At 41.9% G+C, this 13,312-nt stretch overlaps 2 protein-coding genes across 2 annotated transcripts; one reads left to right on the forward strand and one right to left on the reverse strand.

The window, feature by feature from the left end:
• The first annotated feature begins 1,057 nt into the window (after positions 1-1,057).
• ndel1b (nudE neurodevelopment protein 1-like 1b) lies at positions 1,058-10,292 on the forward strand. The gene is made up of 9 exons (XM_046042222.1): positions 1,058-1,197; positions 3,789-3,885; positions 5,821-5,974; positions 6,829-6,977; positions 7,522-7,658; positions 7,768-7,935; positions 8,027-8,118; positions 8,292-8,437; positions 8,591-10,292. The coding sequence occupies exons 2-9, from the start codon at positions 3,800-3,802 to the stop codon at positions 8,679-8,681; spliced, it is 1,023 nt and encodes a 340-aa protein (XP_045898178.1). The 5' UTR covers positions 1,058-1,197; positions 3,789-3,799; the 3' UTR covers positions 8,682-10,292.
• Positions 10,293-10,506: 214 nt separating this feature from the next.
• LOC123965921 (medium-chain acyl-CoA ligase ACSF2, mitochondrial-like) lies at positions 10,507-12,535 on the reverse strand. Its single transcript, XM_046042226.1, has 10 exons — positions 12,466-12,535; positions 12,238-12,389; positions 12,057-12,145; positions 11,875-11,951; positions 11,644-11,751; positions 11,420-11,571; positions 11,156-11,297; positions 10,885-10,995; positions 10,726-10,794; positions 10,507-10,612 (listed from the first exon to the last, which is right to left on the reverse strand). Exons 1-10 carry the CDS (start codon positions 12,481-12,483, stop codon positions 10,562-10,564), a joined length of 969 nt encoding a protein of 322 aa, XP_045898182.1. The 5' UTR covers positions 12,484-12,535; the 3' UTR covers positions 10,507-10,561.
• Between the last annotated feature and the right edge of the window lie 777 nt (positions 12,536-13,312).

Here is a 13,312-nt window from a genome sequence, read left to right on the forward strand (position 1 = left end):
TGGGCTTCATCAATGGTGATAAATGATTCGAAGTATATATTTTATGAACGTTTAGAGTCTTTAATATTTTAATACACTTGGTAGAAGTACCATTCCTTGAGATTCAGTAAATAAATGTGGTGATAATGCTGTTTGATCAATGAGCACAGCAAAGTGTCTGAGAAGGACCCAAAGAGGTTGATGCATAATTCGGCTGATCAAATTTTGTGGCTACCTGCCGAGATTTGCATCCGCCTCTTTTCTCAGCATAAATGACCCATGAGGTGGATGCATTTCTCGGCAGGCAGGCAGGCAGAATTCGCCACAACGTGTTTCTTGTTTCCTAGCAAAAGTTATAGTGGGATCCAAAATACAAACTGGGTTCCAGAGAATGTCTTGTACCCTAGAGCTTAAACTGTTCATTAAGCCTTACAAAGAAGTGTTGCATCAAAGAGTGTACTGTAACTTGAGCTAAAGTTAACAGGAATGGGTATATGGGTACATTTTTGTATAATGTAATTTAATAAAACTACTAAGTTATTGAAAATATCCTGTTACTGAAACAAATAACTGTAAGTTACTGAAACATACTAAAACATTACATTATATACTAAACAAGACATTTTGAAAGCTTGAACATTGCCTTTGTCTCTTTTGTCCCGGATTGATTGTGCCCCTCTGACAAAACAACTGGCCCCAGCCTGGCCCCCTCAATAAAATTGGTCTAGAACCGCCTTTGGAAAGGATATAGGCTAACAGAGAAACAAGGCACAAAGTATTTGAATTAATAAACTAACAGTTACAATCAAGGCAATTATATCTATTCAGAAATATTTTATTGTCTTGATGTTCTCTTTCCCTGTGTAGTGATTTATTCTCTGGCAATCATATGCCACCTTGTGGTCACTGTAGTAATAACGGTGTGGCTGCAAATCCACAGTCCAAAATTGTTTTTTAAAAAAGAGGTGCGTGATTCTAGCACATCTATTTCTATGGCAGCCCTGCCCAGTCGTGACGTAAATAACGTCATCACGTACGTCTATGTCAGGATTTACGTCGGTTCCGGGAGACGCGTTGGCAATTTCCTAAACACAGCTCAGTCACTATAGTACCATCCGAGGCCAGGGCAGGGGAGAGAGGTGTGTGTTGGATGTAACACCGGCTAGAAGGTGACCCGCTGAAACAGAAGACTGTTGGACAACGATTTGACATGAGCAGGTACCAACTTTAAGAGGGAAAATGTTCCGTTTTGACGTGTTTACTGTTGGACCTGTTTGTGTTGAGCTGTCGTATTTAGCCAGCGGCGTCTGTGTGAATACGGAGATGACAGTCGAGCTCGGTTTAAATGTTGAGAAGACTCTGCTTTGATTTTTTGCTTTACATACCATGTATTTTTTGTATGTGGTATTTTCTTGTTTTCGTGTAACGCGTGCTGTTTTGGCATTATCCTAAGCTTCTGTATTCTGTCTGTCTAACCACGCAGTATCAGATTTCCACACATTGACAGCAGCGTTTGTTAGCTAACGTTATCTGAATTACAACCTGCCGCAGTTCAGACAAATCTGGTCTGATAAATGTCACTCTGTTCTTTTTTGCTTACTGTTTATGATTGTTGCAAAATATGTGCACGCTGGCTATAAAATCACAGTTAACCTATTTGTGGTGCATCTACATAGTCATTTTTATAGAAAAACCCCCTTCCATAACACAAGGGACCAAAATATAGGCCCAGGTCAGGGGAACACTGACACCACACCCTGTGATCTGATTATTATTAAAATAAGAGCAAACCAATAGGACTATAAGAGGTATTTTCACCCCTCTCAATGGCCCCACTATAAAAATGTGACTACATCAGCACTTGAGCTCTTAGTAAGCACCTAGTCATCTGCAACAAATGAGGATGTAGAGACCGGAATCAGGGAAAGGAAACTCTCTTCACGACCTTCTCCTGTCTGTAACTTCCAGATGGCTCCACACCAAGTGGAGGGTCACCATCACCATCTTTGCTGGCTACGGGCCTGGCCTGTCCAGGTATTGTTTCAGCAGACAAATAGATAAAGGGGTCAAGCTGACACCACTCCAAAGGATGCTGAAATGAAAGATAACAGGAGCTAGTTTTTTCTTTCTGGCAGTCACAGTGCTCAACATGATGTAACTTAACCTTTTCATCTCATTTTAAGTGATGTATTGTGTTACCAGTACAGGGCCAGTCTGTCCTCATCTGGCCTAAATATGTGAAATGGCTTTAGTATCTCTATTGCCCCATTTGAGCATCCTGTCATTGGTCAGTGGGCTGAGATATAGCCATGTGTTATCCTGATAAGGCCTTTGATCTGAATCACTATGGAAACTGTTTCCTGTCACTCATGCCTTGTGGAGACCCACACTGATCAATATAAAGCACTGGATCCCATTCAGCCCATTCAGTATCACAACAAGTAGAGATCTGCTGTTTGTTAGACTACCTTGAAATTCTGTTCTCTGTATATAATCAGAAAAAATAGTTTGGGTTGTTCCCTGGAGGGATTTGAAGGCTCTATATGACACAACTAACATGTTATGTCTGTAGCAGCCGGGGAACATTTCACTCTCTCCACCCTTAAAGTATTTTGGTCTCCAGTTTCCTTTGTGGTTTCCAAAGTAGTGTACTGACACGTGAGGGACCAGTAGCAAGAAAATTGTTTATGACGCCATCTCTGAGAAATGTTGAAAGGGAAGAGCAGGCGGTCTGGCCTCTGAGTCTAGACCATCTTCTCCTTGGCAAGGAAGACAACACATCCTCCTCCTAGTCTCGCCAAAATATAATAATAATCGCTACAGTAACATATACCACTTTCTTATATAACCACTTTGTGCACAGACAGTTTTAACACAAATCAAACCAAATTCCTCAAGCCTTATAAATAACTGCCTAAAAGCGTTATCTGCTTGACCTTCAGTCCGGCTGAATGGGTTCCGGTGCTACATCCACTGGTTGTCTGACCTATCTGCAGGAAATCCTGATAATCTCTGTTTGGATCCTGGAGCTACAGCAATTGGAAGGGCATGTGTGCAGCAGCTGTATTTCCCCCAAACAGAACACACCGCAGCGGCTCTTTCCAGATGTGTTCGACAATTTCCTGAAACCTGCCTCATAGATCGCAGAGTGAGGCAGAGTTTATTAGCTCACCAGAAAAGAGGAAAAGCCGTCTAGTAAAGTGTTATTTCCGCAAGCAGGACGGAAGATAAAAAGCTCTTGGTCAAAACTTCAGAACTAGGCTACAACCGACAGCTTTGATCTGTTTGGCATTAACCACACTTGATAAAGATTACACACATTTACCGGGCACCGGACATCATTCAGGCTATTCAGTCATAAAAAGTCTTGCCATGTTGGCCACCAAGCTTGTAAAAGACTGGGTGATGTAGCTAGTGATTCATGACTAACTACGGATGACATGACCTCAGAGCGTAGGGTGACACGGCCCTGTTTGTCCCTTTCCAGTAACGACAGGCCTGTTCTGTTATCTTCGCATCTCCAGTGAGAAATGAGGGAAGATTTTCATCTCGATTTGCCTGGTTGGTTAGCTCTAAGATAAGATGGGAATGCACCATGCCAGACTCTACATGCCAAAGGATGCAAATAGTGAAAATGTTGTACCATGTTTGAGTACATTTTGTGTGTGTGTTGTTTTTTTTTTTCTTTTTTTACTTTTCAGTGGTGGTCCTAACCTCAGGAGCACAAGCCTTGCATTGTTTTCAAATGTCCTTTTAAGTTATTGAAATCAGCTGTGAGGCTAATAAATATATGTCTCCTTAATTCCCAGGGTGCCCTGATATGGACAAAGAGATGATTCCCAAATTTTCGTCAAAGGATGAGGAAGTTGATTACTGGAAGTCCCAAGCTCTCAAATATAAGAAAAGGTAGGCATTGTGATTTACTTCTCACATGTACTGACCAGTATGTAACCCTTTTATCCATGTTTAACATCTTGTTATGACCAGTCATGACATACCATGTTCATGTGGCAATAGGACAGATGTTCTTTTACTGTTTGCCTACTAAGCTCACTCTTGCAAATTGGGTTATGTAACCATGTGTCATGTTTTATTTTGTGATCTGTGTTGTGGCAATCCCCCATTTGAAATAAACACTCATAAAAACATTCAAAACTCCAAACAGCAGGAAGCCGTGATGTTTAAAAATTTGTAGTGGTGTAGTCTTACATAATAGGCAGATGCTTATTTGCTGAAGATGTGGTTTTGTCTGTAGTTATGAAAGATGTGATCACATAATAATTATGTCTTTATCTTGAACCGAATGTTTTGTGGACGCGTCTCTATTAAAAGTTTCAGCACAGAAACCCTGTGTGTAGCCATATAAGGCAAATGACCAGACAAGCGTTTTGAAATCACGGCCCACAAACAGCTGTGGCTCGCTCGGTAGGAAATGACTACATCTGTGACTTCTTTAAAAGACACCACAGCCTACGTTGGGATAGGCAGCAAATCTTTGTTGAACTCAGTCCGTCTGTCTTTTCTATTTGTGGAGTTAGGCCCCATGATTCGCTCAAAGGAAGTGTGAAACTGCACAGAGAGGGTTAAAGTCCTGGTGGTTTTCTAAGAAATTCCTGCTGTGGGTAAAGAGGAAAAAACTTCAACCCATGGAAAAAATAACACCAAGTATATAGCTAACCCTGGCCTATCTCACACATGTTTTTGTGCACGTTTTCTCAGGATCACTTAGTTACCTTAAGGAAGTTATCTCCCTGAAGTGATATCTTTAATCTTGACTTTTTCCAATTTGTTCAGACTAGCGCCACTTGGACATCATACATTTTTTGATTATCAATAAAACATTTAATAATGTGAAGTGCATTTATATTGCCTGCATTCAGTCATTTTTGCACATTCTGTGTCATTTATTGCTGTTCTATGTAATGCATGCCAGCGTACCATTTTAAACCATGAAAAGCATGAGAGAGGACAAGCCTCACTGTCAAACAGGGAAGTTATAGGACCCAGCATGCTGATGAAGCAAGCCACTGTGACGCTGGTATGTGTGGAACGACTCCAGCACAACAACTGATATCATGGGTTGCTCTGTAGAGCCACTGTGAGGCCATTATCCAGCACGAGTCAGCTGATCTCAGAACAGTGTTAACCTCGGTGTCATCGTGTGTGCATAAAACTAGGGACCATTTAGATTAAATAAACTCAGACATTGCCACCAAATTACTTTTTCCTTCATATCCCATGTTGGATTTTTCACTCAAATCAATCTACACACGTCAGGACTACGTTTATGAGTTACTGTGTGTTTGTGTGTTGTGTTTTTAGATTCTCTGCATGGGTTCAGCCCTGACCAGCGTGTATACACATCCTGTTTCTTAGCCCATGTCCTCATCCTGTTTCTCTGCACTCTCATTTTGTCTTCGACTCTTGACCTTTTAACCTTTTTTCTCACAGCTGAGGACGCACGACAGCAGGCCTGTTTTTCAGAGCTACTTCTGAGCCATCTACTGTCACAGTTCAGCTGTCTCTGCAGAGCTGTATATTTAGAACACTTAACTCGACAACACAGTTTCCTGTTTGGCGGAGTCAGGAGTGAACGTTAAAAATCTACAACGGGCTTTTAATGCAGGTTTATTTCTGGTCATTGGTGATAAAGCTACTAGAACATGTCTGAGCCTGGCTCATCTTACAGGACAAAAGCAGTCAGTTTTCTAGAGCCCATGCCCGCCGTCATTGAGCCAGTCAGCTATACAGAATTCAATAGTGGACAGTGCACAGGGTAGCCGGTAATTGACAATGATTGTTTATGTTTCTCCCCACTGTGTCTGTGTGTGTAACATCCAGTTGCCATGATGCCCAGGAAGAACTGCAGGAGTTCCAGGAGGGGAGCCGGGAGCTGGAAGCAGAGCTGGAGGCACAGCTTTGCCAGGCTGAACACCGCCTTCGAGACCTCCAGAGTGAAAATGAGAGACTGAAGAATGAGATGGCGAACCTCAAGGTAACTGGGCCTGGCGACTTGCCGTGCAGCTTATTTTGGGATTTGGCTTGCTTTTGCGGTCTGTGGTTTAGGACACCAATAAACTAATTTGTTCTTACTTAAGAGGTTATGTGATCTCTGTTGGATCCTGAGGACAAGGTCCAATGTGTTATTTGTATGGTAGGTCATAATAAGGCATGCTCTTAGTTAATCCTCCAGCACTCCTTAATTGGATGTCAGGATAAAGAGGAAGAAAATAGAAAACTGCAAGGACAAGTCTGGTTCTTAATCACTGTAGGCATAATCAGAGTGCGCTCGCTTGGTGATCCAATAGTCCATAGTTTAACAAATTACTGTGTATACATTCAGGAAATTAAACTGTACACCGCCACTGTACACAGAGCAGAAAAGTATTGTGCCTTACATGTGGCCCAACGTGAGCATGCTTGCAGCAGCTAATCCTGAAGAGGATTAACGGTGTGAATGAAGATCATGAGAGACCAGAGAGATCATAAATCATGCTTTCCTGTCTCTGTACCTGAGGGGCCACAATACTGGCACACAGCCCTCACTGTACTGTGAAGTGCCACAGGGTCTCCCCAAGGAACGAAGAGGCTCTTTGAAGTGGAATGTGGAAGAACATATTTTCTAACAGTCTTATGATTCACCAGGTTGTATTAAAAACTGTAGCAGTACTGCAATTTACCATTGAATAGTATATAAAATGGTACTTTAACACCGCATGCCTCATCAAAAGTACATTAAAGTTGATAAAGTTGTTTTCTGTACCAGTATGTCTGTGTGATGTTCTTGTTTCTCTACATGCACTCGCTCCTAAGCTCTGTTCTCTTCTCCACTCTCTCCGTCTCTATCAGGAGAAGCTGGAGCAGCAGTATGCCCAGAGTTATAAACAGATTTCTATGCTAGAGGATGACCTGGGCCAAACACGCAGCATCAAGGAGCAGCTCCACAAATACGTCCGAGAGCTTGAGCAGGCCAACGATGACCTGGAGAGAGCCAAAAGGTCAGACCGACAGGACATTTTGGTTAATATATGATATATAAGTTGTTGGTTTTTTTTAATTCTCACCCAGCACATCAATGAAAATAGTGGCAAATTTTCCGCTCAAAATTCTCAAACAAAAAAAACAGTGGGTTTGTTGACAGCAGGCCTCTCATTTTGAGTTGGTGACTGTCAATTTTGCTAGCTGAAATTGTGACTGGCAGATTTTTTGAAAAGTAGCTAATACTCTCTTGCTACTGTAGGTAACTTAGTAAGCTGGTTAGCCGGATTTGGTAAGACTGTAACTTACGTCGGAGCAGACAAACACAAAGTTTTCCTTACAATTTTGCTCCTGTGTCTTTGGCTTTGGAAAGGCTAAAAAAAGACATAGGTTAACCTTCCAAAGTCTTTGTGCTGAGTATTGCTCTTACTACACCCCCACCTACACTGCTTCGGCCCTGAGGGGATGATTAATTCTAACTGTATTTTGATTTTCAATCAATTGGACCTTATGTAACGTTCATAAAAGGTTTTAACAGCTGTGTCCATCAACCTCTATGTGCAGGGCAACAATAGTGTCTCTTGAGGACTTTGAGGGCCGTTTAAACCAGGCCATTGAGAGAAATGCCTTCCTGGAAAGTGAGCTGGATGAGAAGGAGTCTCTTCTGGTATCTGTGCAGCGGCTGAAAGATGAAGCACGAGGTGAAGACAAAGCCCGTTGGAATCCATTCTGACCTTTTGCAGGCAGCATGTTACCTCTGTGAGAGTTAGTGGAGGAGTTATTCATGAGTTTGACTCTTATCTTCTGCAGACCTGAGACAGGAGCTGGCAGTACGGGAGCGGACTACAGACAGGATGTCAGCACCCAGCTCACCCACCTTAGACATCGACAAGATGGATTCTGCAGTACAGGCCTCTTTATCCCTCCCAGCCACACCCGTAGGAAAGAGCATAGAGCACCCCTTCATCAGCTCAAAAGGTTGGTGTTAGTTACTCTCAGTCTTTACTGTGTATGTGAAATAGGATATTCACTGATATGTGTATTAATATTGGCTTGTGTGCTTGTGCAGCCTTGACCAATGGCTGTGGCAACTCATCCCTCACTCCTTCTGCTAGAATCTCAGCTCTTAATATTGTTGGTGACCTCCTGAGGAAAGTTGGGGTAGATATTCCTTTTAATTTAACACATAAATACATTACCTTTTTGGTATGGGGGTTTTGTTCTCTGTATGAATCACAGGGTTCACAAAGTAAACAAACAGTGCTTTAAAATTCTGAACAGGTTGCAGATGAGTTCATGTATAACACAGATTGTATTTCCTGTTTTGGGACTAGGCTTTGGAGTCCAAACTTGCCGCATGTAGGAACTTTGCCAAAGACCAGGCAGCAAGAAAAAATTTCTCCAAAGACAACGGCACACTCCTCAACAGCAATGCCACCAAGTTCTCTCACTCTCTACATACCACTTACTTTGACAAAACGTGAGTGTTTTAGCAAGTGGTTTCATTCTTCCCCTTTCTACTTGTCTTACTGTGCAGAAAATAACTAGTGTATTATACCATGTTTTATGCGTATTTCTTTTTGCCCTGTATGTGCGTTTGTTAATATTGTGCATGTTCACGTTGCAACTGCAGGACTGTTAATGGATTGGACCCCAGCTCCTTGACCTCCATGGCAACATCCAGAGCCATGTCTCCACCAGGCATGCTGCCTCTGAGTGTGTGAGGCGTCCCGCACCGCATAAACCTCTGCTGAAACTCACCCAACACAATGTGGGAACAGAGAGGACACTCGAAAGACCATTGCTGTGTACGTGTGTACGTGTGTACGTGTGTGTGTGTGTGTGTGAGAGAGAGCGAGAGAGTTTGAAAGGAAGAGTGGTGTGTGTTTCCTCTTTGGGATTGTGCATTTTTGCGCGCAAGAGAGGCTTGACTGTACAATGAACTTGCCTCCAGTTTGCAGCTCTAAATGCATCTGTGAGTAGGTGCACAGTGATGTGCGCATATGTTCCTACCACATACTTGCATGTGCCTAAAGCTGTACTGTACTTTGCTCGTATGAATGTCACTGCAAATGGTGTTGCTCTCTAGATGTCAACTCTGAAGTGGCTCCGTTGTACTCTTAGTTCCTCTGTTGATCTGAAAACTACTATCCCTGACAAAAGGTCCTTGACAGACCACAGCTTCCTCTTAACCTTCTTTCCCTCTTGTATTTTCACTTAAATTGCACAGATAAACTCATTTCAGTTTAGAATGTATTATATTTAAAAAGGGATATGTTCATATTAACTAATTTATCTCACAGTATCCTTTAAGATGAAATGTTTCTTATTTGCTATTTTCTCGCGTGTGTGCATATGTAATGTGGGGTTGGGAGAGGTAGAGTTGGACCCCATATTCATGACTGAAGTGAATGTTGATCGTTCAAAGCCGTGTAGCCATAGTGAAGTTGTTTTTTTCGTTGCTGCCTGGCTGCTTGCTGTAATTCCTTTTGGAAGTAGTCTCCATGTTAAAGCTTGGGAATACCAGCGGGTTCTGTGCTCTGGGTTAAACCTGCACTTAAACAAACAGCTCCTCACAGGTTTCGCTGCAGTCGAGTGTTTTCCTCTGTGGACATCCATTGACATTTCGAGGGTTTAGCCTTTTTTATGTTTCATGAATACATTTTTATATATATATATATATATATATATATATATCTTGCGACAGGCTCATTTACCTCATTCTGTGATCTAATGGCAAATATCCACGGTGGATTCGTAAGATGAGCAGGTGGATTTGGGCTTTATAAAGCTTTCACGAAAAGATACTCCAAGCAAAACAAAACTGACTCAAGGATCCATTTTGAGACTTTTTTTTTTTTTTTTTACCTTTGCTTGTGTATGTGAATTCATGGTCATTTGTGTCATGCAGCATATTCTGCTAATTATCTGTTATTGTGTGAACTTAATGTTAATTTGACTTGACTTGAGCAGGTTTGATATTGGCAATGCCTTCATTTTACATCCCAGAATTTTGTCTAAATCCATTTTGCCCTCATATTTCTCCCTTTCATAGACCTTTGTGTCACCATCTTGACATGTTGAAGCATAATTTGAAGCCTTTAGTATTTGATTATGAGATGTCACTCTGTGAGCCTGTTCTAAAGTGTGTCAGTGTGTATATAACTTGTAAGAATGGTAATTTTGCCTACCACATTTGTACATACTGACATTAAGGTCCTATTTATTTTAGGTTCTGTATGGCATGTGCAGATAATGAATGGTTAAAGCCGTTGTGTTATGATATCAAATTTGTCAAAATTGTTTGAGTAAATAAAGACTGATGATAAATATGACATGTTGTCTGGGTCAAATGCTATAATGTAAGTTGATACAGCACAAGGTCTGCTGACATTTTCCAAAGCTTTAAGTCACATCTTGTGGCCTTCATCGGTGGATGGAGTACGCTCAGTTGCCATTCATGTCATGTCATTACTGTTGTACAATGTTTGAGTATACATCTGCTATAAAAGTAGAAGAATTTCAAGTAATGACAATCCAGCTGCCAATCATTATATAGTACCACTTCAGCTCACTGATATTCTGTCCATCAGGCTACACTAAATTAAAGACCTAATTTCTTCTCCATTGCCTCCTTTAATAAGTTCTTCTTGATCTAGAAAAATAGAAAGTAGCAGCCATTTCAGTCTCATAATATTAATCGACCATAAATCATATCGGCCATCTTAATAGTTGAGGTATGTCTGTGTTAAAGCAGAAGTATGGTACCTTTCCAGAGGCTGTCAGAGGGTAGCTGTCTACAAAGATCACGTAGTGTGGCATCTTGAAGTGAGAAATCTAGTAGTGGGAGGGAAAGTCCACAAAATGTTACAGCTGTTCTCTGATTTTGAGTAAGTTGAGCTTTTTGCAATTATTACCGTCTCTCACTTGGCCTTTGCAGAATGCTTTTATCTCCTCTGCACTGGAGGTCTGGCCCTCCATCAGCCTGATGCAGGCACACACCTGCTCGCCCAGCCTCTCATCTTTCACTCCGACCACCTGGGAAACAGAGAAATAGGACTAGAAGCTTATTACTAACATGAAATATGTTCTCATGGAACGCTTCTTTTTTCTTTTACAACAACAAGAACGTCTACAATTGTTCCTCCATTTAGAGACAAACTAATTTCTGCTGCCCTCCAGTGGTTCTGAGTCTCACCTGCACCTCCTGTACTTTGGGATGTGTATAGAGAAATTGCTCTATCTCAGCGGGGTAGATGTTCTCCCCTCCTCGAATGATCATGTCCTTTATGCGTCCTTCGATGCAGCAGTATCCCAGACTGTTCAGACTGGCCACGTCACTGTGTAGAAGACAGTCACACATGAAACATGTATACACTCTTTCCCCACGTTAGCATCAATCCCTGTAAGACGCCTCTGTATTTTCTCTTTTAGACAGACGTTTAGTACATATTGCACGTACCCAGTCCTGTACCAGCGGGCTTGGCAAATAGCCTGTCTGGTTTTCTCAGGATCGTCCCAGTATCCATGCATCACACAGCTGCCTCTGATCATCAGCTCACCTGAGGCCCCGAGAGGGACAATCTCCCCATTATTAGGATCCACCACTTTAGCCTATAGGAAAAACACATAGGCATAAGTCGCAGTGTTGTTAATGTAATGATGTAAATAAAGGTTTGTACATACCTCAGTGTGGCTCATGATGCATCCAACAGTGTTCGTCTTCAGCTCCTCTGTGTCTTGTGGGAATCCCATAAATGTAATAGGGCTGTTCTCAGTGGTTCCATAACATATCTATTAAAACATAATGTACACATGCTGTATGTATGTATGTATATGCTGGAGGAGCTATAACTATGTATTATAACGTTTTTATACAGCATTATTTGAAAAGGTATAGCACATGTAACCACTCACCGTTATCTCTTTCATGTTCATGTCTGTTATCAGTTTTCTCATAATCGCAGGAGGGCACGGAGAACCTCCCATGATACCTAAAACACATCAGCACACAGACAAGGATGCCTCAAATGCTTGTGAAACATCACACTAAGCTCAACCCAACATATTTATCATGTTTTAGTCTTCAAATCCCTTACCAGCTTCAACTGATGACAAATCATACTTGTGTAAATCTTGGCTAAGCATGTCGGCGAACATTGTGGGAGTGCCGTAGACGAAATTGCACCTTGAGTGAAAGAAAAATATTAAATTATTTCAGTTAAAGTGCTTAATGTTATATATGTGGAAGTCATTCGGGTGATGAGCAGCGGGCCGTACTTTTCGCTCTGAATGGCCTCTAGGTTGGCTCGGCTACTGTAGCCAGAGCATGGGAAGACCAGTGTGATACCATGCACCGCCATACTCATCCCTCCCAGCACAGAGCCAAAGCAGTGGTACATGGGTACGGGCACACACACTCGCACCTGAGGCTGATGGGAATATGGAAGATCACTTACATTTCACTGTTTTTGTTTTCTTCAAATCAGGAGACAAATAGGGACTTACTCTCCATCCATAACCCATTCGGAGACCAATAAAGTAGGCATTGTTTACAATATTGTGGTGGGAGAGAGTGGCTCCCTTTGGACTCCCTGTAGTCCCCTGAAACAAATCAACAAGCAACATGACTTGATCTGAACCACTGTTAGATCTATGTTGCATCATAATGTCAGTCCAAGTGTTCAAACATGTGGGCCAGTGTGACAGGTGCAATACTGAAGGTTACTGATGTGAACTGAATGTTGATGGGTTCATCTGAGGACAGCTTGCTCTGCAGATCCGTCAGCTCTTTGTGGTGCCGACTCTCCGCTGCTTGCATCACATCGTCTACATGGAGCATCCCCGGTTGTCTGCTATCAGTCACAATCACCATCCGCAAGTCTGGCACCCTGGCACACCCAAGACAGGATCTTTATACTACATCCACAAACCCATTGATTATAGATTGTGCCCTTTGTTAAGTGTTTACTGTATCTTACTTCCATAACGAAATAACGAGGAGAAACATGTTTTAAATCTGATATTTGACATTGCTCTGTCAAACCTGGAGCTTTTGATCATGCCTACTGGCGTTGTGTCAATCTCTGGGCAGATCTCCCTCAGCATCTCACAGAAATTTTGTGTTTTAAAGCGAGTAGGGCAGACCACAGCTTTACACTGGACCTGTAAATGACAAGTCAGTTCTGTTGAATTTATTTTCCCACATAGTTGTTTGTAAGGGTTATTTTTACCATGACAACAGTAAAATGTCAGATGTCAGTTGTCATGCTTTTATATTTTACTTTGGTTCTGAAGGGGCCAGAGGTGGGTCATTGTTTTACAAGTCCCAGGTAAGTCCCAAGTCTTTGAGTTT

The sequence above is a fragment of the Micropterus dolomieu genome, linkage group LG02 (genome assembly GCF_021292245.1).
Source record: "Micropterus dolomieu isolate WLL.071019.BEF.003 ecotype Adirondacks linkage group LG02, ASM2129224v1, whole genome shotgun sequence".
In the NCBI taxonomy this organism is placed as follows: Eukaryota; Metazoa; Chordata; class Actinopteri; order Centrarchiformes; family Centrarchidae; genus Micropterus; species Micropterus dolomieu.

Bases quoted from the DNA above. Each gene is read 5' to 3' on its own strand.
- LOC123965921 (XM_046042226.1), bottom strand. The intron at 11,952-12,056 runs GTAAGGGATTTG...GATGTGTTTTAG, and splicing joins TTTGTCATCAGTTGAAGCTG to GTATCATGGGAGGTTCTCCG. The intron at 11,752-11,874 runs GTGAGTGGTTAC...ATGTTTTAATAG, and splicing joins TGAACATGAAAGAGATAACG to ATATGTTATGGAACCACTGA.
- ndel1b (XM_046042222.1), top strand. From the start codon at position 3,800: ATGGACAAAGAGATGATTCCCAAATTTTCGTCAAAGGATGAGGAAGTT. The intron at 6,978-7,521 runs GTCAGACCGACA...CTCTATGTGCAG, and splicing joins GACCTGGAGAGAGCCAAAAG to GGCAACAATAGTGTCTCTTG. The intron at 8,119-8,291 runs GTAGATATTCCT...TTTTGGGACTAG, and splicing joins ACCTCCTGAGGAAAGTTGGG to GCTTTGGAGTCCAAACTTGC.